This window comes from Pectinophora gossypiella, chromosome 27 (assembly GCF_024362695.1).
Source record: "Pectinophora gossypiella chromosome 27, ilPecGoss1.1, whole genome shotgun sequence".
Lineage (NCBI taxonomy): Eukaryota > Metazoa > Arthropoda > Insecta > Lepidoptera > Gelechiidae > Pectinophora > Pectinophora gossypiella.
In genome coordinates, this window is record NC_065430.1 from 5,884,525 (window position 1) to 5,912,492 (window position 27,968).

Sequence of the window (27,968 nt, forward strand, 5' to 3'; positions counted from 1 at the left end):
ACGACATTTAACATTTATTCCTAAATGTACTTACACATTTTTCTGATAATCCTGACAAAACGTAAACTTGCAAGGTGTTTCGATTTTTTTGATGAGAAGTGTACTTAATTTTAAAAAACTAAAAGAAAACATGAATTTTACGACGGAAAATTCCACTTGATATAAACTCGGAATCATGGTCTGAATCATCCCCTTAATATTCGTTTCAATGTCACTAACACATTTTAAATTTTATTTTTCAAGATTCAAGAAAGTGTGGACGGATTATGTAAAGAACATAATCATATAAAGACGGATTATGTACAGGATACCTATGTGTGTGAAAGGTGTGAGTACCGAGAGGTCGATTGACAGAGATGAATGGAAGAGGAATATATGTTCTGCCGACCCCCTTAGAGTGGGATAAGGGCAGGAGGATGATGATTTTCATGACTCAAGAAATGCCATTAACTACTTGGCCGGACAAATGGGGAGCGCTGAGGGCACTCACCCGGTAAATCAAGACGACAGGCCCGAATGCCTTTTTGGGCACGGACCTCGTCTACTTAGAAGATTATATTTGATAGAATTAATCGATTCCAGTCGGCCGATAGCAGAGCTGAATAAGAGAAATCTTCTGCTACTGCACTACACATTGACGTTATCGTACACGCGCATCTTGAGTGTGTCACGTCTGACGCCCATACGATTGAAGACTAAAGTAAGACCGAGGGGGTGAGGTAAACCTAGCTCAGCCGCGGGTGGGGAGCGGAGAGTTGCCATTCTATACGCAATTAAAACTCATAATAACGGGTTCTTACCGCGTTTAAAGTAGGGATATGAGACTCCCGATATTCCGACACTGTTGCAAGTGCCATGATCATGGGATAACAAAAAAAAGAGAAATTATGGATCTACCTACTCCATTCCAATCTCATCAGTCATCCTGTGATCATGGCACTTGCAACAGTGTCGAAATATCGGGAGTCTCATATCCCTACTTTAAACGCGGTAAGAACCCGTTATTATGAGTTTTAATTATGATAATAACCGCGTAAACTTAGACCAATGTATTCTATACGTAGTCCTTAATCTATGTACCACTTTAGTTTTGCTAACGACATTTAAAATGAGGAAACAGAGTTTAAACGCTGGTATCACAGGCTATGGTCGGTTTTCCCAACTCTAAACACTATACTAACTCCTCAAACGCTTGCTCACTCAGTGACACTGTTTACCTCAAAACGAAATCATGTTGTTTTAGCGAAGTTTACAAGTTATAACGCCATTACTCGAACTAGTCTTCCGTTTAGAAATAAGTTGTGTCGTTTAAGTCATGTTGAAAGCGAAAATAATAATATAAAGTGATGTTTAAATAAGGAATTGGTTATAAAAGTGATAATTATGATATTGTTTTTGTGCTTTTTAGCGGTATTCGGTGAGTTTTTTTTTTATAGTTTTTAAATTAAAAGGTTTTTTATCGATGCCACTTTGTCTTTTTCTAATAAAGATATGAAACGCGGGCTTTTTAATTAAAGTGTTTACTATAACGACCCAAATTTTATCTTTGTATAAAGTAAGTTTTTATTATGCACGTTTATTTATAAGTAAGATAATTATTATCATGGAGCCGTGGTAGCCTAGCTGGTAGAATGCTTGCCTCTCACTTTGAGGTCGCAGGTTCGAATCTAGCACGGGCCTAAACCAATGATTGTCGAATTTGTTTGGATTATAAATGATTATCACGTGCTCAGCGGTGAAGGAAAACATCGTGAGGAAACCCGTGTGTCCTAACCTGTATTGGGCTGGTTTTCCCTTCGCGGGTTGGAAGGTCACACGGGCAGTCGCTTCTGTAGAGAACCGGTCCTGTCGAAATTAAATCTTCAGGTTAGGTAAGCTAACCCTGTGAAAAACAGGATAAAGCTAGGGAGATTCGATGGTACTTATAATCATTAGAATTTGCTATGAGGGTAAATATACATTACTTAATTTCCGACTAGTGGGGCAATATTTTTTTTTGACGTGACTTATTGTAGATTTGCCGCAGATGGCATTAACTACTTGGCCGGACAAATGGGGAGCGCTGAAGGCTCTCACCCGGTACAACGCTTAAGACAACAGGCCTGAGAGTGCCCAGTTGGGCGCGAACCTCGGCTTAGGGCGTCGTCTGAGAGGAAAAATATTTGAAAGAATTAATCGACCCTAATGGGTCGATAGCGATAAGCGGTTATTGAGGGAAATCGTCGACCACGCCGCGGGGTCGGTATCGGAGTCCTGAAGTGTTTGGTGTCGCGAGCTGATTGGCTGCCTCTATGGCTAGAGTAATCGGGTCGTCGGGATCGTATATTACGTCCTTTGGACGCCGATACTTTTCAGTACCGTCCCTAAGCGGGATGTATTCGGAAGCCGCAACTACCAGGGGATTTGGGTGGTGTGGAGCACAAACACTAGTGAGCCAAAAAACCAATGCGATGACTGAACATCCTAAAAACTAGACGACCTGGATACTATTCCGGGTCAAGACAATTTAAGAAACCGTTTCGATATATTTGTGTATATGGTATAGTATAGAATATGGTACAGTATTATGTTGCTACCTATATTGCTTCTCTTTATTTTGATCAGAATAAATGGATGAAAGATGTGTTGTGTCTGGGTGTAATAACAAGGGTCATCATTTATACCCAAAAACAAAGATAAAAGATGCATAAATGTCTGGTTATCCATGAAATTGAGGAGCTCGGTGGCGCAGCGGTAAATGCGCTCGGTCTGCGATTGAAGTTCAGCAACTTTCACAAAGGCCGGTCATAGGATGGGTGACCACAAAAAAAAAGGTTGCATCTCGAGCTCCTTCGTGCTTCGGAAGGTACGTTAAGCCGTTGGTCCCGGCTGCATTAGCAGTCGTTAATAACGATCAATCCGCACTGGGCCCGCGTGGTGGTTTAAGGCCCGATCTCGCTATCCATCCATAGGGAAGGCCCGTGCCCCAGTAGTGGGGACATTAATGGGCTGGTGATAATGATCCATGAAATTAGAAGGTTAAACGAAGGCAACTCTTTACAGCGCCATCTGTATATTGTTTTGGGAACGTAACCGGGAGTGTTAAAATGGCCACATCGAAGCAATTCATCTAAGAAAGCAATATTGCTATTGGACATTTGTTTGCATTGCGCACTTACTTTTATATGCGCAAATGTCAAATTGCAATATTGCTTTCTTAGATGAATTGCTTCGATGTGGCCATTTTAATCCCCCTGATATGTTCTTCATCATCATCAATTTAAGAGCCACGCTCTTGTCGGTGCAGCATTTCTGTAAAATACTCTCCATGCTACTTTTTTTAGGGAAAAATAGGGCAGTGGTTTCCCTCTTGCCTTCCGCCCAATATAATATATATGATATGTTCTTAATGAGTCACAAAAAGACAATGGTCGGAGTAGATACTTAAATTCCCCTTCATCATCATCAATTTATGAGCCATGTTCTTGTCGGTGCAGCATTTTCCATGCTACGTTTTTAGGAAAAAACACCCCTAACAAATAAAATAACCCCAAAAATTCTTCTAACATTCAGATTTATTTTCAAATATTATCAAAAATACTATATCCTTGTCGGTGTTCAATTATTATTATGATAAATGATACTTATATTTTTTTGTCAACAATTAGAATCGGGTAAAAACATCTGCTGTTTCATTCGTTTTTTCCTCATAAGCGTGTTAGTGACGAAACTTGAAAATCCGGAAATTATCGAAGCGTGTTGGTAAAAAGATTTTATTTTAAACAGAAATCTAAATTTAAACTTTCTGTCCGGCCAAGTAGTTAATGCCATTTGCGGTAAATCTACAATAAGTTAAGTACGTCAATAAGATACCTGAATCGAAGAATCTATCTTACATAAAGCCGGTTATTTACGTTTATAAACAGTTTTCTTCGGAACTTTGACATTGGCAGAATCATCGTTCAGTAACGATGCAGCAATAAACAACAAGAAAGAAAGAAGATACCTGAAAAATTCTTCTACCGTGTGGGTTTTTTTAACCTGGATTATCAAACCCCATCAACCCTGGTGTCAGGGTTCACTTTCACTCACAAAAAAACAATGACACTTTGTGATCCCTAGTTTGGTTAAGACATGACAGGCTGATCACCTGATTGTGCGAAAGTAAGGTGATCCGTGCTTCGGAAGGCACGTTAAGCCGTTGCTCCCGGCTACTATTTACCGATGTAAGTTAGAGTCGTTACATGAGCCATTTGGCCTTTGGCGGCTCAATAATAACCCTGAAAAATTTAAAAACGTAACAAAAATAATGACTTAGAAATTATGCGGCTAATACCACAGATCATAAATAATACGTTTCAACAATAAACAGTTAGGTCTTTTAAAAATGCGCGAGAGACTAAGCCAAAATCACACGACCTCCTTTCTATCTCTGAGGACATTGGTTCGCGCCCGGGCACTTTCAGGCCTGTTGTCTTTTTTTTTGTACCGAGTGGCAGCCCAGCTCTCCCCATTTGTCCGGCCAAGTAGTTAATGCTATCTAAAAAAAAAGCAGGAGTACAAGAAAATACAAAATGCGCATTAGGGCCTTTCGAACCTCTTTCTTCAATTCCTTGGTACAGTCATGAGCAATATCATGTCATCATCATCATTGGCCTTATACGTCTGTTTCAGACGATTTATGACGTCATTGCCTCGAAGAAATGCACTTTCTTTCATGGCTGTGCAAGCCAATCCTAGAGCGGCAAACTCTACCGCACACTCTGCAGGAGAAGTCTCCAACTGGTGGATTGTTGTCGGTTTGATGGCGTTTCATTCTCCTGCTCGCCAGTGTGTCAAACCAGGTGTGGTCATGAGTGTCGCGTCCATCGAGCACACGCTTCTTCCACATATCATATACCCACTTTAGAACCCTGTCGCACTATCTTATTTGACATTTAATGAGACTTACGGTTTTGTTTGTCAAAAAAGTTAATGTGACATGGTTTCAAAGTGTATACATATTAGTACTCGTGACCGAACCTACGTTTTTTTTGACGTGACTTATTGTAGATTTGCCGCAGATGGCATTAACTACTTGGCCGGACAAATGGGGAGCGCTGAAGGCTCTCACCCGGTACAACGTTTAAGACAACAGGCCTGAGGGTGCCCAGTTGTACCTACGTATAACGAGAATTTGTTACAAGTTATTCCGTTTCCTTTACTGTTTTAAATTAAGGAAAATGGCTTCTGTAATTATAGAGTCGTTATGAAATAAGTAATTAATAGGTGCAAGTTAGAGGAAGATAGCAGTAACAAACAATACCTACCGCTGGTTAAGGTTGAATATGGCTAATTAGTTTGTTATTATAGGAAATAACGAATATGGCGAAACGTCACGTTTTTGTTGACTTGTTTCCTTTTATATTGACTCACTATACTCCTGTGATTCGGAGAAGGACATTATTCAGACGATATACAAGTCAGCTGCGACTGACTTGTCAATATTTACTTCTACTATAATAACGATCGTAAGGTCTACACTCTTAATTGTCAACATAACCAGACAATGGCGCTAATTCCTATAGACACCATTCTGCCAACCATTGCCCAATGGCTGAAATTAGCTTCAAAACGTTTTTTCGATTCTGCTCCGCACCACCCGAATCCCCTGGTAGTTGCGGCTTCCGAATACATCCCGCTTAGGGACGGTACTGAAAAGTATCGGCGTCCGAAGGACGTAATATACGATCCCGACGACCCGATTACTCTAGACATAGAGGCAGCCAATCAGCTCGCGACACCAAACACTTCAGGACCCCGAAACCGACCCCGCCGGCGTGTTGGACGATTTCCCTCATTCAGCTTTTATCGCTATCGACCCACTAGGGCCGATTAATTCTTTCAAATATTTTTCCTCTCAGACGACGCCCTGAGCCGAGGTTCGCGCCCAACTGGGCACCCTCAGGCCTGTTGTCTTAAACGTTGTACCGGGTGAGAGCCTTCAGCGCTCCCCATTTGTCCGGCCAAGTAGTTAATGCCATCTGCGGCAAATCTACAATAAGTCACGTCAAAAAAAAATGTCCTGTGGTTCACCAAGTTGCTTTCTGGTTAAAGGGAAAGTTTTATAGCTTAAGTGAGTTTTAAGTAAGTTTATAAATAGTTTTTTTTTAGATAAGTATATTTGTGGGTTTATAAATAATTTGTAATTAACACTTTTGTTTTTTTTTACAGCTTCATATCCCGTTTTATCAGCTGTAGTTAAAAATGAAGAAAATGTTTGCAGGTATGTCATGTTAATATCATTAATAAATAAATAAAATCATCAATCATCACAACAATCAATCAATTCATCAATTAGTTGTCTTTGATTACTTGTGGCTCTGCCCAGCCCATTACGGATTACGGGCGTGAGTTTATGTATGTTTATGTATCAATCGTCACCAACCTCGCTGTGGAGCAGCGTGGTGGAGTATGCTCCGTACCCCCTCCGGTTGATTGAGGGGAGGCCCGTGCCCAGCAGTGGGACGTATATAAGTAGGCTACTTTGCCGATACTTTTCAGTACCGTCCCTAAGCGGGATGTATTCGGAAGCCGTAACTACCAGGGGATTTGGGTGGTGGGCAGCAGAATCGAAACTTCGATGTGGCCATTTTAACCCCACTGTATTTATTTAGTAACATAACAAATACTTTATTGCACAAACAGGAAAAAACAAAATACAAAACAAAAGAGAAATAGAATGAGTACAATAGGCGGCCTTATTGCTAAGTGGCAATCTCTTCCAGGCAACCTTTAAGTACTTTAAGTATTCATCTTGAAGCTAGTACACGACCCGTTCTTGTGCTTTCAGATTAGATGAGTTTAAATGCGGGGACGGCGCATGCGTGAGCTTGGATGCAGTGTGCGATGGACACCAGCACTGCTTTGATGGCGGTGACGAAAGTGGCTGCCTTGGGAGCGTGTATGTACACTGATCATTAGTGACTGACCGAAAATAGGTTTATAGGCCGAAACCGAAACCGAATATCGGCCGAAAACGAATTTGAAAACGAAACTTCTATGTTTGTTTTTTTTTTGACGTGACTTATTGTCGATTTGCCGCAGATGGCATTAACTACTTGGCCGGACAAATGGGGAGCGCCAGTAAGTGAAAGACGGCACTAATTTCTCTCTTATTTAAGATCCGTTATTTACGTAGTATTATTCCTTATTGAGGAGCTCGGTGGCGCAGCGGTAAACGCGCTCGGTCTGCGATTGTTGAAGTTAAGCAACTTTCGCAAAGGCCGGCCATAGGATGGGTGACCACAAAAAAAAAGTTTTCATCTCGAGCTCCTCCGTGCTTCGGAAGGCACGTTAAGCCGTTGGTCCCGGCTGCATTAGCCAATAACCATCAATCCGCACTGGGCCCGCGTGATGGTTTAAGGCCCGATCTCCCTATCCATCCATAGGGAAGGCCCGTGCCCCAGCAGTGGGGACGTTAATGGGCTGATGATGATGATGATTCCTTATTCTCAGCATAAAGTTCCGTAACGACCTCCGTGGTCCAGTGGTTGAGCGTTGGGATCACGATCCGGAGGTCCCGGGTTCGAATCCCGGTGGGGACATACTACAAAAATTACTTTGCGATCCCTAGTTTGGTTAGGACATTACAGGCTGGTCACCTGATTGTCCGAAAGTAAAATGATCCGTGCGTCGGTACGTTAAGCCGTTGGTCCCGGTTACTACATAAGTACATAAAAAAAAAAAAAAAAAAAATACTACATACTGATGTAAATAAGTAGTCGTCACATGAGCCATGTCAGGGGCTCTTCGCCGCTCAATAGTAACCCTGACACCAGAGTTGGTGAGGTTGGTAATCCACCTCACAACCCACACGATAGATAGATAGATAGATAGATAGATAAAATACTTTATTGAGCACAATGGACACAAAATACAGAGATAAGGACAACATATACAGAAAAGCACAACAGGCGGCCTAGATAGGCGGATAGAAGAAGACTCACTCAATTTGGTTTCAGTATTTTATTGTTTTTCGGACGACGCTCAGTGGGTAGGCCCGCTACAAGGTGGACCGACGATCTGGTGAAGGTCGCGGGTAGCCGCTGGATGCGGGCAGCGCAGGACCGATCGTCGTGGAGATCCTTGGGGGAGGCCTATGCCCAGCAGTGGGCGTCGTACGGTTGATGATGATGATGATTTTATTGTTTTTACAGAAGTCACCTACCATCGAGAAGTACAATACTTACCCGGTCGAGAAGACAGGCTCAGCAATGCCGGTACGTAAATTCGATTACCATTCATTACTCTTTGTGAAATCAGAATCATTTATTCAACGTAATTATCATGGAGGAGCTCGGTGGCGCAGCGGTAAATGCGCTCGGTCTACGATTGTTGAAGTTAAGCAACTTTCGCAAAGGCCGGTCATAGGATGGGTGACCACAAAAAATAAAGTTTTCATCTCCAGCTCCTCCGTGCTTCGGAAGGCACGTTAAGCCGTTGGTCCCGGTTACTACTTACTGATGTAAGAGCGTAGTCTTATATGAGCCATGGCAGGGGCCTTTGGCTGCTCAATAGTAATCCTGACACCAGGGGTGATGAGGTTGGTACTCCACCTCACAATCCACACGATAGAAGAAGCGCTGAGGGAAAGAGAAGATAAAGGGTCAATGTGTTGGTTCCAGAAAGACGCAGTGGCGCTGCAGAGACGGGTCGTGTATCAATTTTGACGGGAAGTGCGACGGGGTGGTAGACTGTCCTGATGGGAGCGATGAGACGCACGCGCTCTGCAGGAAGTCGCAGTGAGTACATGGTTCCACATTAACCAGGGTTCCACTTTTACCATGGTTCCACTTTGACCGTGGTTCCACTTTGACCATGGTTCCACTTCGACTAGGGTTCCACTTTTACCATCGTTTCACTTTGACCATGGTTCCACTTTAACCATGGTTCCACTTTGACCATGGTTCCACTTTAATCAAGGGTTCCGCTTGGATGTAAATGAATCAAATAACTTACCATTGTATCACAGATAATAGTCGCTATGGTTTTATGATACACACTTGCTTCTCAATCGGGGAGCGCTGGTTCAAACCTCGGTACCAGATTTGCACCAATGAGTTATTAATTTATCTTATGTGCAGTTTTCACTTGGCTCGACCATTATAGACGGCGATACAGCTCACCTATCCCGTTGTTCTAACAGAAAACTCGGTGAGGTGTGGGTGCTTAGGGTGGTGTTGATAAACTAATCTCAGCTTCGAGACTGCGCCCTCAAGATCATGTCAATGTGACAGTTCTTGTATAAAAACAGGGACTTGAGCATGATCTTGAGGGCAGTCTCAGCTGAGATTAGTTTATGAATACCACCTTAAGTTCATCTTGCGATGGATGCACCTCTGACCCTAATTGGAATATGTTATTTTATGTCAACAGCCTCCGTGGCCTAGTGGTTAGAGCGTTAAGCTCACGATCTGGAGGTCCGGGTTCGATTCCCGATGGGGACATTGTCGAAATCACTTTGTGAGACTGTCCTTTGTTTGGTAAGGACTTTTCAGGCTTGAATTACCTGATTGTCCGAAAAAGTAAGATGATTCCGTGCTTCAGAGGGCATGTTAAGCCGGTCCCGGCTATTAGCCGTAAAAACACCTCCACCAACCCGCATTAGAGCAGCGTGGTGGAGTATGCTCCATACCCCCTCCGGTTGATTGAGGGGAGGCCTGTGCCCAGCAGTGGGACGTATATAGGCAGTTTATATTTTATGTCATGTGTGTCTCAGATGTCAATACAACTGGTTCCGATGTACATACGGCGCATGCGTCGACGGCACGGCGCCCTGCAACGGAATACAGGAGTGTGCTGACAACTCCGATGAACTCCTGCCGAGGTGCAGAAACGAGCCAGAGGACATCAGGTGAGTTGCCTGGTCAAGTTTTTCTAGGGCGCTAAAAAGGCCACATCGAGGAAAATCTACCTATTTCTCCCATCAGGTGTCGCTACTGTTGAGTGTTCTTAAATTTTGACAGTTCCCCATAAGTACCTACTATTTGAGTAAACTAACATATTGTTTCGGTTATACAGGGTGTTAGTGACATCGTAACGAAAACTTTGGGGGATGATTCAGACCATGATTCTGAGTCGATATCAAGTAGATTTTTCCGTCGCAAAAATCATGTATTTTTTTTTAGTTTTTTAAAATTATTTTCAATTCTATACTTTTGCCATGGAAAATTCCACTTGATATTAACTCAGAATAATCAGCTGAATCATCCCTCTCAGTATTCGTTACGATGTCACTTACACCCCGTACAAGTACATACGGTAGCCATACAAGTAGGTATGGGTGTTAGTGACACCGTAACGAATATTGAGGGGGATGATTCAGACCATGATTCTGAGTTGATATCAAGTGGATTTTCCTGTCAAAAATTCATGAATTTTTTTTTGTGTTTTTTTTTAATTATTTTCCTATTCATACTTTTGCGACGGAAAATTCCACTTGATATCAACTCAGAATCATGGTCTGAATCATCCCTCAAAGTTTTCGTTACGATGTCACTAACACCCTGTATTTTTACATTATAACCCTTTGCGCGTTTAACTGCAAAATCATAGTGTTATATTTATTCCTTAAAGATCGGAAAGAAGAAAACTTTAAAAAGTTTCAGTCATAACAGATTTTTTCGGTTTTAATTTTCTCTTTGTAAATATATTTATCTCTTTCTTACGCAGAGGGCAATTCAAATGTGCGAACGGCGAGAGTATACCAGCGGCGTCACACTGCGACGGTGTTAGAGACTGTACTGATGGTAGCGACGAGACAGTTCGCGCATGCGCCTCGAAGACCTGCCCATCGTATCTCTTCCAATGCGCTTATGGTGCTTGTGTCGACCAAGGATCAGACTGCAATGGGGTAAGTTAGCACTTTCTTCTTCTATCGTGTGGGTTGTGAGGTGGGCTACCAACCTCATCAATCCTGGTGTCAGGGTTATTATTGAGCCACCAAAGGCCATCATGGTTCATGTAACGACTTACTTACTTCAGTAATTAAAACCCATAATAACGGGTTCTTACCGCGTCTACAGTAGGGATATGAGACTCCCGATATTTCGACACAGTTGCAAGTGCCATAATCCCGGGATGACTGATGAGATTGGAGTGGAGTAGGTAAATATATCTGTCTACCCTCTTTCTTTGCCGTTTATGTATTTGATATCGGAATGTTCGGAACCATCTGAAGTCGAAATATCGGGAGTCTCATATCCCTGATTTAAACGAGGTAAGAACCCGTTATTAAGTATGTGTTTTAATTATGTTTGTCTATATTTCATCCAACAGATTCAAGAGTGTGCAGATGGGTCGGATGAGTCAGCTGAACTATGCAACAGGACTATAACACCAGTCGTCACTCAAAGGTAATTATTTAAGTCTGTAACCAATAGTAGATTTTTTTTAATAATATAGGCTCGTGTTTGACCACAATCACTGATGGTAAGTGACGTTGTGGTCGAGGGTGGATCACGCTTACCTAGCAAATGCCTATTAACTCCAGCCTTGAAGACTCTCAGATTATGACGAGTTGGAAAAACAGACGACGGCAGACAGTTCCAACCCTAAACTACTAATTACTTTGTGGTTCCTAGTTTGGTTAGGACATTACTGGCTGATCACCAGATTGTCCGAAAGTAAGACGATCCGTGCTTCGGAAGGCACGTTAAGCCGTTGGTCCCGGTTACTGCTTACTGATGTAAGTAAGTAGTCGTTACGTGAGCCATGTCAGGGGCCTTTGGCGGCTCAATAGTAACCCTGACACCAGGGTTGATGGGGTTGGTACTCCACCTCACAACCCACACGATAGAAGAAGTTCCAAACCTTCGCTGTACGTATCAAAAAGGAGAAACGTTTAGTGCGGATTAGTGGTATATCCACAACATAAGGATGAAATGCCCGCCGACGCCTAGTTGTCCGGAGATGGAATGTACAAGTGTACATCCTCTGCCGAAGGTTGTCTGGAAGAGATCGCTCTTACCGATAAGGCCGCCTTTAGTAAATTTCTTGCAATTAAGTGTCTTATTATTATGCATATGTCGTTTCCATATCTCGGGCCTATGGAGCCCTGGACTTTTGGAAGGCGTGGGGCCGAAGAATTAAATCTAAATGTGGCGTGACAGCAACCGGCGATTAATCCTGTATGCACTAGAATAATAAGAATAAGAATAAAATAAATTTATTGCCAGTAACAGTTCACATTTGCTATAAGAACTAGGTACATACATACATACATAAACTCACGCCCGTAATCCCAAATGGGGTGGGCAGAGCCACAAGTAATCAAAGACAACTTGCAGCCACTGTTGATACGAAGTCCTAAGATGGATATGATGAACCTTATGGTGATAAGGGATCAGCCTATCGCCCATAACATTAGTCCATCATGTTAGAGGACACAATCCCTCTGTCGGTTTTCACGACATGCCCGGGAAGACAAGCAGCTGAACGTGTTCTACGTTTTTTATTTGCCCCCAGAACAGCATAGAAGAACTAGGTAATTATGAATATTACGAATACGGGCAAAAGGAAATGGCTCAGCTTGTGCTGTGATGGAGCCATGCTATGGCGCCATCCAGCGCTGGTTTTCAGTCATTTCCTCTTCCTGGGATATTGTGGGGAAGTAATTGTCAACGAGGGCATAGAGTATTTATTATATTAACTTTAGTTTTACTTTTAAGTATTTATTATATTTTTTTTTGTTGCACCATCCCGCATCCAAGTTGTAAATGTTTGTTTCCTTTTGTTGGTTGCCTGGAAGAAATTGCTCTAGAGCAATAAGACCGCCCAAATTGTACTGTATTCATGTGTTATGTCTGATTGTTGAAATTTTAGTTCTGTGCAATAAAGTATATTTGATTTGATTTATACATTGTTTTAAGTTTACGCGGTTATTATCATAATTAAAACACATAATAACGGGTTCTTACCGCGTTTAAATGGGGATATGAGACTCCCGATATTTCGACACTGTTGCAAGTGCCATGATCACGGGATGACTGATGAGATTGGAGTGGAGTAGGTAGATCCATAATTCCACTTGCAACAGTGTCGAAATATCGGGAGTCTCATCCCCGTAAGTAAGTAAGAACCCGTTATTATGTGTTTTGATTTGATTTGAGGGCTAGAGGACATTAAATAGAAATATAAAGCACTATGGGAGCTTAGTGCACCCAAAGACAATCCGGTTCTGATTTGTGTAGGACTATTGCAGATTATAGGAACAAGGGAACCGGGCTACTGGGTTGGGGGTTAGTGGACCGGGCTACTGGGGCTATGGAGGACTATGGCGCTATGGCTTAAGTTTAGTACGATCTACTCTGAACCGCTGAAGTCAAGTTCACAACCCATTTCTCCACAGACCCTCACCGACAGGAAAGTGCGTGCTGCCTGCATACCCAGCCCATGGGAAGTACGAAGTAGGGGGGGTGGCCAACCCGTCCCCGGGACAAGGGTACCCCTCCTTCCAACTGAACGTCACCTGTAACCCAGGGTACGGAGTCGTCGGGGAGAGCAGTCTCTATTGTCTCGAGGGATCTTGGTCTCGAGTCGGGTTGCCCGAATGTGTTCGTGAGTACCTGTTTTATATCTAATCTCATGGTATAAGAAGGCCAGGTATGCTCAAAACTGACCGGGTGAGAGCCTTCAGCGCTCCCCATTTGTCCGGCCAAGTAGTTAATGCCATCTGCGGCAAATCTACATCAAGTCACGTCAAAAAAAAAACTGACAGCTAGCATTTCAAGGTTAGCCCAGCTGACGTCATCCGACGCTGCGTTGCCGTTTCGTAAAAAATAAATTACCCACGTCCAATGTCTTTAATTTACTTTAAAAGGAATTTTTGTACTTTTAGTAAATGATTTATGTACAGTTTTAATAATTTTTATACAATATGTGACAAATAATAGTAATTAAATAAAAACAGAACAGTTGGAGGTACCAATTTGATGGTAACACTTAACTCATCAAAGGGCTAGCAATGGCGGCTTGTCATAGGATTGAGCATAGCTGGTCTCCTTACACCATGTTGAATCTAATCGGTAGCGGCCCTAGTAAAATATTTAGGAACCACCTTGCGGCCCCTTAAAATACAAAATTATTTCATTAGTTTACGGCCACCGAAATTCACCTAATTAAATCCACTCGGTGTGAGTTTTATGTGGCCGCAATTTAACCTGAAGAAGTTTTAGTTAGCGGCCAGGGTGGACCAGTCTCGATTGATTTTGGCGCTCCACCATTTCTGACGGGCCTGAATCTGGCGGACCTAACTAGTATTAAAACAACGAGGTTCGTGTGACAGCGATTTATTAACAATCTTTGTGTTACTCAAATATGATCCGAGGCACAACAATACGTTCACAATAAATAATATTTGCAGATTAGATTAATTATTAATTACTAATATACAGGGTGTTAGTGACATCGTAACGAATACTTAGGGGGATGATTCAGACCATGATTCTGAGTTGATATCAAGTGGAATTTTCCGTCGCAAAATTCATGATTTTTTTTATATTATTTACAATTCTATACTTTTGCGATGAAAAATTCCACTTGATATTAACTCAGAATAATCAGCTGAATCATCCCCCTCAGTATTCGTTACGATGTCACTTACACCCCGCGCAAGTACATACTGTAGCCATATAAGTAGGTATGGGTATTAGTGACACCGTAACGAATACTGAGGGGGATGATTCAGACCATGATTCTGAGTTGAAATCAAATGGAATTTTCAATGAAAATTTTTGTTTTTTTTTTTAAGTTATTTTCTGTTCCATACTTTTGCGACGGAAAATTCCACTTGATATCATCTCAGAATCATGGTCCCAATCATCCCTCAAAGTTTTCGTTACGATGTTACTAGCACCCTGTATATTTGGATTCGTTACAGTATTAATGTTCACCAGACAAACATGTTAACCGGAAAGTAGAAAGAGAACGGAATGACAGATGTCAATCGAATCACAGAGTGAATAGACAAAATGTTGCCATATGTGTTTAATAATAAGTGTTTATGAGAATAGTTCAATAACTAGTTGACCAGCAAAAATAGCTATGGTGTCATCTTTACGATAAGTTTAAATCTGTGGCGAGGTAAATCGTGGACCGGCGATTGGTTTGATGAAATAAAAATACAAATATGCTGATGAAGCTGATCTGCGTGTAATAAACGTTTAGGGAACTGGAGATTACAATATTGTTTGTACGATATTTTACGATACAATCACGTAAATAAAATTGGCGTAAGAGTCGACTAGTTGGTTCGGACATTGAGCAAAAAAGGAGGAATGACAGCAGAGCAAAGACAATACGTCTACATAAAAAGTCATGTTATTAATCTATGGTCTTATAAGGGTGATGCATACACGGTCTATGGTGCTAATTCCTGTAAATACCATCTAATTTTATTTTAAGTTATATCTGTCATTTTCTTATCCGCCGAAAAGGAAAGGGACGGGTAATCGACAAGCATAAAATTTATGGAACACACGTCAATTTTAAGCACAAATCTAAACCAACCGTCTAAAAATTTTACATCAGTCAATAACCTGACACGTTCATTTACTCATTCTTCCTAAAATTAAGAGCTGTGAATCATCCGTCCCTTTCCTTTTCGACGGATATGAAAATGACAGATATAACTTAAAATAAAATTAGACGGTGTCTCCAGGAATCGGGGCCAATTTCTAACAAAATCCCCCCTCCTCCCCCCCCAATAAAAAATAATACTAAATCCCCAAATCAATTCCAGGTTTCTGCCAACTCAAGCCGCACCCGAGCGTCGAGTACTACTGCTTGGTGAACGCGAACAACGTTGAAGGGACCCGGCCGTGCAACGACCAGGAACCCTCAGGGACCACAGTGAGGCCCGTCTGCAGGGCCCCCAACTACTACTTCTCCGGGGTCCTCAACAACATGCGCTGCATTGACGGCAATTGGGACTACGTAGCGATTTGCAATCCAGGTTTGATTAAAAATGGCACTAGCATAACCGTTATAATCAAGGATAAAGTAGAAATACACGTCGACGGATTCACTTACTCAGTGCCGATATTTGATATGGACTTTGTGACTACTGAACGGCCTTGGAATTCGGATATAGATGAATCTGATTGGAGGATGGGAAGGCCCACTGCCGTGAACCTTAACATCAATAATAGTAGCGTCGTTATTGAAACTAACAAAGTTAATTTGAAAAAGAAAGACAAACGGAAATTCACTGGCGACCTTTCTTAAAGCACACGACACTTCATACAAGACACCTATTTACACAGACACTACATTCCCCGACCCCGCCGGCGTGGTCGACGATTTCCCTCAATCAGCGCTTATCGCTATCGACCCACTAGGGTTGATTAATTCTTTCAAATATTTTTCCTCTCAGACGACGCCCTGAGCCGAGGTTCGCGCCCAACTGGGCACCCTCAGGCCTGTTGTCTTAAATTTTGTACCGGGTGAGAGCCCTCAGCCAAGTTTGCCTGGTCAAGTAGATAATGCCATACGCGGTAAGTAAATCTACAAAAAGTAGCGTAAAAAAAATATGATTGAAAGCGTAGATCGTCCTAAAGCTAGAATCAGGTGTTACTTAGTTACATAAACTGCCTATATACGTCCCACTGCTGGGCACAGGCCTCCCCTCAATCAACCGGGGGGGTATGGAGCATACTCCACCACGCTGCTCCACTGCGGGTTGGTCGAGGTGATTTTACGGCTAATACCCGGGACCAACGGCTTAACGCGCCCTCCGAAGCACGGAATCATCTTACTTTTTCGGACAATCAGGTGATTTTTTTGAATGTAATGTTTGTCTGTCTGTGTCTGTGGTGTCCGGAAGTAATAATTGTTTTTTTCTTTCTTTCTTTCTTGATTCAATCCTGACAAGTCCTTACCAAACAAACGACAGTTTCATAAAGTGATTTTGACAATGTCTGTCCCCATCGGGAATCGAACCCGGACCTCCAGATCGTGAGCCTAACGCTCTAACCACTAGACCACGGAGGCTGTTGCTTAGTTACCGAAATAGATTTATCATTAGTAGTAACAATATATTATATACCTAAGCATACTGAATAATGCACACAAAGCCAGGGAAAGGAGCAAAGGGACAATCAGGGATTTTGCAGGCCACGTCCCCCAAAAAAGATAGAGATGTTGCTGTATAACTTTTATAATTAAGTATACTGAGGAGGGTTATTCAGCTCATGACCTTGAGTTCATATCAAGTAGAATTTTCCTTCGCATATTATATGTTTAGATTTTTATTTTTCTTTTATTTGGATGTTTGTTATGCCAACCACATCGATCAAGGAGGAAGAGGAGAAGGTGTCACTCTCCTTTGGATGCACTTACGCGATTAGTTTCTTATGTACGATAAGCTGCAAAAGTCCAATCGGCCAATCAGCTCGCGACACCAAACACTTAAGGACCTCCACTACCGACCGAGCGTGGTCGACGATTTCCCTCAATCAGCGCTTATCGCTATCGACCCACTAGGGTAGATTAATTCTCTTAAATATTTTTCCTCTCAGACGACGCCCTGAGCCGACGTTCGCGCCCAACTGGGCACCCTCAGGCCTGTTGTCTTAAACGTTGTACCTGGTAAGAGCCCTCAGCGCCCCACATTTGTCCGGCCAAGTAGTTAATGCCATCTGCGGCAAATCTACAAAAAGTCCCGTCCAAAAAAAAGGTTCCCTTGTTCCACCTTCTTGGCTTTGTGCGGAGCAAGCAATAAGTTTTCCTATTATTAATAAAAGCATTAGTTTTAATTAAGTATTATTTCAGCCAAAGACAGGCATAGAAGGCTAAAAAGAAAAATAAACTTGTTTTTATTTTTCCTTAAAACTACAGGGAATTTATATTGTTTCAATTAAATAAAATATTTTTAAATATTTTTATTTTCGAAATCAGTAGTACAGCCAAAATAATTCTAACAGTTATATCCTCCTAAGGCCCACGGCCCTACTAGTAGTACTAATCCCATTGTTTAACTATTGTGTCTGGAAATCCGGGCCTTACGACGATATAATACTCGCATATTGCGCATAACGCGATAAATGAGCCAAGAATCGGGTTTTTATCGCGTAACCAATGAACTTGATTTATTTATCGCGTCGCGCGCGACTTGAGGGTGCCGTGCTACTAGGTAGCCAAATTATTTACAATGACAATTGTAAAGATATTTTGTGCATTTGGTTACGTTTAAAAACACAAATAGTAATAATCTACTGTTACATTTTATATTTTTACATCCACGTATTCTAAGATGTTAACTCAAACCGTCCGCGACTTCGTTCTCAGGCGACCTTAAGAAAGACCTTGAACTCGGCTTAAAATCTGTATTTATAGACGTCGCCTCAACCTTACCTCGAGTGTACTCCAGTGAGGAGGCATGACGTCATGATTTTCGTATTATTATGTTGGCAGCAGTGAGGAACTCGGTGGCGCAGCGGTAAACGCGCTCGGTCTGCGATTGTTGAAGTTAAGCAACTTCCGCAAAGGCCGGTCATAGGATGGGTGACCACAAAAAAAAAGTTTTCATCTCGAGCTCCGCCGTGCTTCGGAAGGCACGTTAAGCCGTTGGTCCCGGCTGCATTAGCAGTCGTTAATAACCATCAATCCGCACTGGGCCCGCGTGATGGTTTGAAGCCGGATCTCCCTATCCATCTATAGGGAAGACCCATGCCCCAGCAGTGGGGACATTAATGGGCTGGTGATGATGTTGGCAGGACATGCTCGACTCCAGTGAGTAAAGTCCTCAAGTCGAGGACGTAAATGGTGCGCCTTTTCGGCGGTTAAGAAAATTACAGACCAGGTATAACTTAAAATTAGATGATGTTTACAGGAATTAGCACCAATGTTAACTTAGAATACCAAAATACTCAGCTGAGGCCGAGTCCAGTGGAGGAAGTTTTGAGTTAATATATTTATGAATACGCGTGGTACTTCTATTATAATATTGTATATTTACTTCTTATTTTTGATATATTTTTATATGTTTGTAATGTTAACAGGATGGATTTTGTACCAGAAGGGTTAAAACGCCACATTAAAAAATCGACTAAAAGCAATATTGCAATTTGATATTTGCGCATATAAAAGTCGCAATATAAAAACATCTATTTTGATTACTTAATTTTTATATTGTGTTACATTTTAAATGATATTAATATTAACGGCCTACGTGGTCCAGTGGTTGAGTGGTTGAGTTGGGCTCATCCGGGGGTCCCGGGTTCGAATCCCGGTGGGGACATATCACAAAAATCACTTTGTGATCCCTAGTTTGGTTAGGACATTACAGGCTGATCACCTGATTGTCCGAAAGTAAGATGAAGTCAAATAGCAATATTGCCTTTTTAGATGAATTGCTTCAATGTGGCCTTTTTAGCCTGCGTTATCTTTATTTATATTTTGTATTTAAGTAAAATAAATATTTTTACTGTTTATTAACATTAGTTTTTCTTGCAATCCTATCCTACCGTCCTGTTGATATTACCTACTTGTAAAAGCTTAAAAAAAAATAATAAAAAAGTCTATTCAGGTAAAACCTACGACACACATATACATTTACAACATTAAAATATACACACATTAAAATTAATTATTTAGTTGGAAAACATAAAGGTATATAATAGATATGACGTTAAAAAGAAATTAAAATGTTGGCTCCAGACACTGGATTACAGTAAAAGAGAAGAAATACTTTTATAAAATATTACTATATACGCACTAAAGACATCAAACCCACACAAACACATACAACCAACACACACACACACACACACACACACACACACACACACACACACACACACACACACACACACACACACACTAAAATATATATAGATCGTTTTTCCATTTACATAAATAAATACATGTAACTACAATATATAATTATCATAATCATAATACCCATGCACTGCACATCACTACTTATTAACTAATCAGCAGCACCTACAATCTATTTGCACCGACACTGAACCACTGACATTCACAACACAGGTCGCCTAGTGTGAATGGCAGGGAACTTAATTATATAGGTTGTTGTTCACAAGCTTGTTTGTATATAAGATTAACTTAAGTTTTTAAATACTTGTAAAGCTTTTATGTAATAAATTATTATTATTATTATTATTATTATTATTATTATATGAGAGTCGCAGCTCACCAAAAAGGCCAGGGTTCAGTGAAAATTTACCCAGAGGGCAACACTGATTCTCAACCCACGCCGATCGGTGAAACGCTAGTACCCGCACAAGAAATTAAAAAAATAAATAAATAGAGAGTACAAAAAAAAACGACTTAGTGTTACTTAGCTTCTAAATACTACATACTTACATACATAAACAGCCTATATACGTCCCACTACTGGACACAGGCCTCCCCTCAATCAACCGGAGGGGGTATGGAGCATACTCCACCACGCTGCTCCAATGCGGGTTGGTGGAGGTGTTTCTACGGCTAATAGCCGGGACCAACGGCTTAACGTGCCCTCCGAAGCACGGAATCATCTTACTTTTTCGGACAATCAGGTGGTTCAAGCCTGAAAAGTCCTTACCAAACAAAGGACAGTCTCACAAAGTGATTTCGACAATGTCCCCAACGGGAATCGAACCCGGACCTCCAGATCGTGAGCCTAACGCTCTAACCACTAGACCACGGAAGCTGTTACCTTCTAACTGTGTTAACTTCTAAATACTAATAACTACAAAACACAACATCACGCCTACTACCCCAAAGGGGTAGCCAGAGGTGCATAGTAACAGGGTGTTAGTGACATCGTAACGAAAACTTTGAGGGTCGATACGGTTATGATCATCATTCTGAATTGATATCAAGAGGAATCAAGGTCTGAATCATCCCCCTCAGTATTCGTTACGGTGTCACTAACACCCATACGTACTTGTATAGGGTATAAATAACATCGTAACGAATACTAAGGGGGACGATTCAGCTAATTTTTCCGAGTTAATATTATGATAAATTTTCCATCACAAAAGTATAGAATTGATTTAAAAAATAAGTAAATAAACGTCATGAATTTTGCGACGGACATTTCCACTTGATATTAACTCAGGATCATGGTCTGAACCATCCCCCTCAGTATTCGTTACGATGTCACTAACATCAAATCAAATCAAATATACTTTATTGTACAGAACTAAAATTTCGACAATCAGACATCACTCATAACACATGAATACAGTACAATTTGGGCGGCCTTATTGCTTCTAGAGCAATTTCTTCCAGGCAACCACCAAAAGGAAACAAACATTTACAAACAACATTAACATCCTGTATCTAAATATATAAAAGGAGAAACTGACTGACTGACATATTATTATCAACGCACAGCCTAAACGGCTAAACGTAGGTACTTGAAATTTGGAAGGGACGTAGCTTAGGTACCGTAGAGGTGCACTAAGAAAGGAATTCCCGGAATTCCCACGGGAACAGGAATTAGCGGGAAAATCCTTTTGTATGAAAAATCTAAACCGCTTAAGTTAGACGCTTGAAATTTGGCATGCAGGTACCTTAGTTAACTTAAAGCTTAGTTGCAACAGGATATTGCAAAATTCCTACGGAAACGGGAGTTAGTGGGAAGAAACATTTGTATGAAAAAATCGAAACCGCGTAAACATGAAAGACGTTTTCAATCTAGCATGCATGCATGCCTTAGTAAATATAAATTTTAGTTATGGCTATTTTTTGTTTAATGTGTTACCTGATTACCTTACCGGTTCCAATTGAAAACCAGCGTCATAGTCTAGGCTATGGCATTATGCTGAGGTCGAATCGTTTCGGCATACATTCATAATTGTATTACATAACATACATAAACAGCCTATATACGTCCCACTGCTGAGCACAGGCCTCCCCTCAATCAACTGGAGGGGGTATGGAGCATACTCCACCACGCTGCTCCACTACGGGTTGGTGAAGGTGTTTTTACGGCTAATAGCCGGGACCAACGGCTTAACGTGCCTTCCGAAGCACGGAATCATCTTACTTTTTCGGACAATCAGGTGATTCAAGCCTGAAAAGTCCTTACCAAACAAAGGACAGTCTCACAAAGTGATTTCGACAATGTCCCCATCGGGAATCGAACCCGGACCTCCAGATCGTGAGCCTAACGCTCTAACCACTAGACCACGGAGGCTGTTGTTAAATAATTGTATTATTTTGTATTAATAATGTTAAAACAATAATGTATGTCGAATAAATATTGTTTCTCAATCAATCAATCAATCAATAATACTTTATTGCACAACGACATATACAAAGGACATAAACATACGAATAAAAACATAAGTACAATAGGCGGCCTTATTGCTAAATAGCAATTTCTGCCAGGCAACCTTAGGGTGAAAGAAGTTAATGCATTGGAGCACGGGCTGGTGCAATAAACATATAATGACACGAACAATAATAAAAAGAAAAATAAAATAAGAAAATAGTAGTAGTAGTGTTTCTTTCTTTCTTCTTCTTTTCTTTCTTATGTTACTATTTCATTTAGAATGCGGCCGAGTCACCCCGGAAGGCGAGAAGCTGATCATTGGTGGGAGGTACGCCAAAAAGGGGGAGCTGCCCTGGCACGCCGGCATATACCGGAAGACCACTACTCCTTACATGCAGATCTGTGGAGGCTCCATCGTCAGCACCAACGTCGTCATATCTGGTAAGTCTATTACAGAAGCCGTGATAGTCCAGTTAAAAGACCCTGTATAGGTGTTTTAAGTTATTTTTTCCTAACATACATACATACATACATAAACTCACGCCCGTAATCCCTAATGGGGTGGGCAGAGCCACAAGTAATCAAAGACAACTTGCAGCCACTGTTGATACGAAGTCCAAAGATGGATATGATGAACCTTATGGTGATAAGGGATCAGCCTATCGCCCATAACATTAGTCCATCATGTTAGAGGACGCCTCCTAACAATAATAAAATAATAATAAAATTCTTTATTACTCAAACAAGGTACGATTTAAACAGTTAACAGCGAGCCCTGCACTAGGGAACACCCTGTATCGCAGTGGCTCAATGAGATACAATTTTCGCTTAAAATTAATAAAATTAGTATCGATCGCCATCGACTCGCAAAGAAGAAGAATAAAATTATACATCAAGTCCGGTGGAAACTTGACTTACTAGTAGAATAATATAGTTAAAAATTATATTAAGAATGATAGGACATATAAATTTTAGAAACTAAAACATTTAGAACAATCTTAAAAGATATTAAGATCAAGACGAAAATACAACAAAATTTTAAATTATAAAAAGGACATGTAACAATAGAAGTATTAAGTATGTAGTAAGTAATGGGTGAAGGTCGCGGGAAGCCGCTGGATGCGGGCAGCGCAGGACCGATCGTCGTGGAGATCCTTGGGGGAGGCCTATGCCCAGCAGTGGGCGTCATACGGCTGATGATGATGAAGTAATATGTGTATGTATGTGTAAGGGGATATTGTGTGTGTGTGTGTGTGGGGGGGGGGGGGGGGGGGGAGAGAGAAAGAGAGGTGTGTGTGTATGTTGCGTTTGGGTGTGTGACTACAGAGACGTATTGAACATTATGTTAGAGGTTTTATAATAGTTTCTGTATACAATTGCTTCTATGCTGTTCTGGGAGCAAATAAAAAACATAGAACACGTTCAGCTGCTTGTCTTCCCGGGCATGTCGTAAAAACCGACAGAGGGATTGTGTCCTCTAACATGATGGACTAATGTTATGGGCGATAGGCTGATCCCTTATCACCATACGGTTCATCATATCCAGCTTACGACGTCGTATCAACAGTGGCTGCAAGTTGTCTTTGATTACTTGTGGCTCTGCCCACCCCATTAGGGATAACGGGCGTGAGTTTATGTATGTATGTATGTTTGTATACAATCAAATTAATAGTTGCAGTATACAATCAATCAAATATACAAACAATTAACCAAGTTCTCCGAAATACATATTTTTTTAACATACCTACCAGCGGCTCATTGCTTCTGGACGGACCTGGACCGGCAGCTGCCGCCTCGCAACTACGCTGTGGCCGTCGGCAAGCTGTATCGTCCCTGGAACAATGAAATGGACGTCGGAGCCCAGAAATTCGACGTAAGTAGCACAAGTCTGATGCGATGCGATATGTTTTATGGCGTGACTTAATTGTAGATTTGCCGCAAATGGCATTATGTAACAGTTTATGGAACCCGATGTTCGTGCGTCACCCAATAGGGTCCACATAATACCAGCGTCGTGGTTCGCGCCGCGACTTGTGCTGAGTGAGGCCCTTTTATCTCAGGACGTCCACCACCACCTTATGATTATTTCGACTAACATCCTTCTTGCTTTTTTATAATTGTTTTAGTGGAAATAAGATATGATATTGTTGTCTTTCTTTTTGTGTGTGGCGTCCTTTCATAATAAACTATTTCTATTCTATTCTATTCTATTCATTAACTACTTAGCCGGACAAATGGGGAGCACGGAGGGAGAATAAGAAATTAAAAGGTGGGGGACGTGGTTATGTGGGACTCCCCGGGTGTCGCCACCCGGTATACCCACTAAAACCCAACGGTGTTCCTCCTTGCCGCCGTGTGGCGGGGATACGAGAACGCAATTGCACACAACCGCGTCCCCGCCGGCGGATGCCCTTGCGGGCCCAGCGCCCATGGGACCGCGTCAAGCGCCTCCTCCTCCGCCGAGGGAATTGATAGAAATAGAAATAAGTACTCTTTATTTGCTTTTGAAAAGCGTTTGCAAATGTCAACAATAATAATGATTTATTTATGGAGTCAATGTTTTTTTTTTATACTGGACAAATGTTTTTAATTGATTTTATAACTGTATTCTGATAAATTATAAATTGTTTGGTGTTTGAAGTTGATGGTAGGGCTGGCAGAGAATGACCGAGAAGGACTTACGATGACCAAATTGGAGATGTCCTTAGAAAAGGTTTAGTACGATCTACTCTGAACCGGCGTGTGTGTATGAAGCGATTGATGAATGTGAAGGAAGCAAGAGAAGTGTGTCAGGATCGAAGCAAATGGAATTCTATAGTCTCTGCTTACCCCGGTGGGAAATAGGCGTGAGTTTGTGTATGTATGTATGTTTGTGTTTGCTACGCCCAGTCGGTAAAATTGTGTTATGTTATTTAAGTACTTATTATTTACATTAAGATCTGTATCACACAATTTAAGGCAATACTTAAATGAAATGAAATGATCTTTCCAGGTCAGTGATATAAAAATCCCGAAGAGGTTCCAGGGTGCCGCCGCAAACTTCCAGGAGGACATCGCCATTATAATCCTTGTGGCAGCAATTCAATACCAGACCTTCATCAGACCCGTTTGTGTCGATTTTGACGTGAACTTCGATAGGAAACAGCTCACGAGAGACAACATTGGAAAGGTAAGCCACATTTCTTTTCTTTTTTTTTTGACGTGACTTATTGTAGATTTGCCGCAGATGGCATTAACTACTTGGCCGGACAAATGGGGAGCGCTGAGGGCTCTCACCCGGTAAATAAACCACATAGAGTCCTTATTATAGAGAAATTCCGCGGCAACGTAGCCATTGGGAGCGAAATATGCATTTTATTTGTCGTGACTTATTGTAGATTTGCCGCAAATGGCATTAACTACTTGGCCGGACAAATGAGGAGCGCTGAGGGCTCTCACCTGGTACACAATTTAAGACAACAGGCCTGAGGGTGGCCAGTTGAGCGCGAACCTCGGCTCAAGGCGTCGTCTGAGAGGAAGAATATTTGAAAGAATTAATCGACGATGGGTCAATAGCGATAAGCGCTGAATGAGGGAAATCGTCGACCATGCCGGTGGGGTCGGTATCGCGGCTCTGAAGTGTTTGGTGTCGCGAGCTGATTGGCCGCCTCTATGGCGAGAGTAATCGGGTCGTCGGGACCGAAATATGCAAAAAACGAGCATAATTAATATATTAGGCAATCTTATCTAGCCTCGTATCCACTGGCAACTCGTAACGCTCAACATAACGGCAACGTTGCACAACAGCGCGCGACGTTGCCAGCTGAAGCGGAACATGTTGGGCGGCTTGTTTGTTTCAGGGCTGCCAGATGTACGATTTAAATCGTACTCGTACGATTTTTTGGCATTTCTACTCATGTACGATCGCAAGACTACGATCGTACGGAAAGTGTACGATTTTTCGGTACCTGGCAACATTTCGTAATAAAACAAATGTGTTCCTCCGGCAGCTTTGATTTTTTTCAACGCTGCAGGCATTTTTTAATCACAAGTGTAGAAGAAATTAAAAAAGATATGATTTAGATTGATGATTATTTGATGATTGATTTTATTATTTATTTATTATTATTATTTTTCAGATTCTTAACGAATTATTCTCATTTTTCATAAAAAACTTTGAACTTTTAAGTTGTACTATCTATTTCAAAATTTCCTTGGAATACGATTTTTTTGTAGTTGACGTACGATCATGCCTTTTTTTCATCTGGCAGCCCTGGTTTACAGAGCGTCGTTAGTTGAGCATCAATTGTTGTCGAGTGGAGACGTGACGCGCAACAACACTAGTTCCTCTGGCAACATGTTGTTGACGGACGTGTAGTAGATGCGTAGACAGACAACGTTGTTAAACAAAAGTTGCGCAGTAACTTGCAACATGTTCGGCAACAAGTCGCGCGCCAAGTGCTGCCAATTGGAAACGCGACTTAAATCTTTACACGTCATTCATTGCTTCTTTGGTATCGTGCAACCACAGCTAACGCTTGTGTTACCTCGCAATGAAAGACGTTATGTAGCATAACTGAAGACTGTCGAATGTATACTTATTGGTTATCGTGTGCCGTGTTCATAGAATAAGGATTAATACGTATACACCAGCGGCCTCTGTGGTCCAGTGGTTGAGCGCTGGACTCACGATCTGGAGGCCTCGGGTTCGAATCCCGGTGGAGACATACTCTGTGATCCCTAGTTTGGTTAGGACATTGCAGGCTGATCACCTGATTGTCCGAAAGTAAGATGATAAGACACGTTAAGCCGTTGGTCCCGGTTACTACTTACTGATGTAAGTACGTAGTCATTACATGAGTCATGTCAGAGGCCGATGGCGGCTCAATAGGAACCCTGACACCAGGGTTGATGGGGTTGGTAATCCACCTCACAACCCACACGATAGAAGAAGAAGAATATTAATTCTGACTTTTCACAGGTGGCCGGCTGGGGTTTGACAGGTGAAGATGCCAACGCATCCCCAATACTGAAGGTGGTGGACCTGCCTTACGTGGAAATCGACGAGTGCATCAACAGGATCCCGCCCAACTTCCGAGAATACATAACAAGTGACAAGATCTGCGCAGGATTCACTAACGGTAAGTACATACAAAAGTTGAGGAGCTCGGTGGCGCAGCGGTAAACGCGCTCGGTCTGCGATTGTTGAAGTTAAGCAACTTTCGCAAAGGCCGGAAAAATAAAGTTTTCATCTCGAGCTCCTCCGTGCTTCGGAAGGCACGTTAAGCCGTTGGTCCCGGCTGCATTAGCAGTCGTTAATAACCACCAATCCGCACTGGGCCCGCGTGATGGTTTAAGGCCCGATCTCCCTATGCATCCATAGGGAAGGCCCGTGCCCCAGCAGTGGGGACGTTAATGGGCTGGTGATGATGATGATGTTGTTACTCAGGCACGGCCCTGTGCAAGGGAGACAGCGGCGGCGGGCTGGTGTTCGCGGAGAGCGCGCTGGGCAAGCAGCGGTACTACCTGCGCGGGATCGTGTCCACGGCACCCACCAACGACCACGCCTGCAACCAGTTCAGCCTCACCAGCTTCACGCAACTCATCAAACACGAACACTTCATCAAGGAGTTCGCTCGCCTTTAAGCGCAAATGATTAAAAGAGTTGTACTGGTTGCTTGTCATTTGTTATATTCCTCCCTCCCTCCCTCCCTCCAAACCAGCGGGCTTAGCACCGTAAGCA

The 27,968-nt window shown here is 42.0% G+C and overlaps 1 protein-coding gene across 1 annotated transcript; it reads left to right on the forward strand.

The window, feature by feature from the left end:
* The first annotated feature begins 1,175 nt into the window (after positions 1 to 1,175).
* Positions 1,176 to 27,902, forward strand: LOC126378854 (modular serine protease-like). Its single transcript, XM_050027317.1, has 15 exons — positions 1,176 to 1,417; positions 6,193 to 6,244; positions 6,812 to 6,922; positions 8,178 to 8,240; positions 8,646 to 8,762; positions 9,740 to 9,874; positions 10,693 to 10,873; positions 11,299 to 11,375; positions 13,370 to 13,578; positions 15,761 to 15,973; positions 22,526 to 22,687; positions 23,998 to 24,119; positions 25,239 to 25,415; positions 27,207 to 27,366; positions 27,675 to 27,902. The coding sequence occupies exons 1-15, from the start codon at positions 1,384 to 1,386 to the stop codon at positions 27,869 to 27,871; spliced, it is 2,010 nt and encodes a 669-aa protein (XP_049883274.1). The 5' UTR covers positions 1,176 to 1,383; the 3' UTR covers positions 27,872 to 27,902.
* The last annotated feature ends 66 nt before the right edge of the window (positions 27,903 to 27,968 follow it).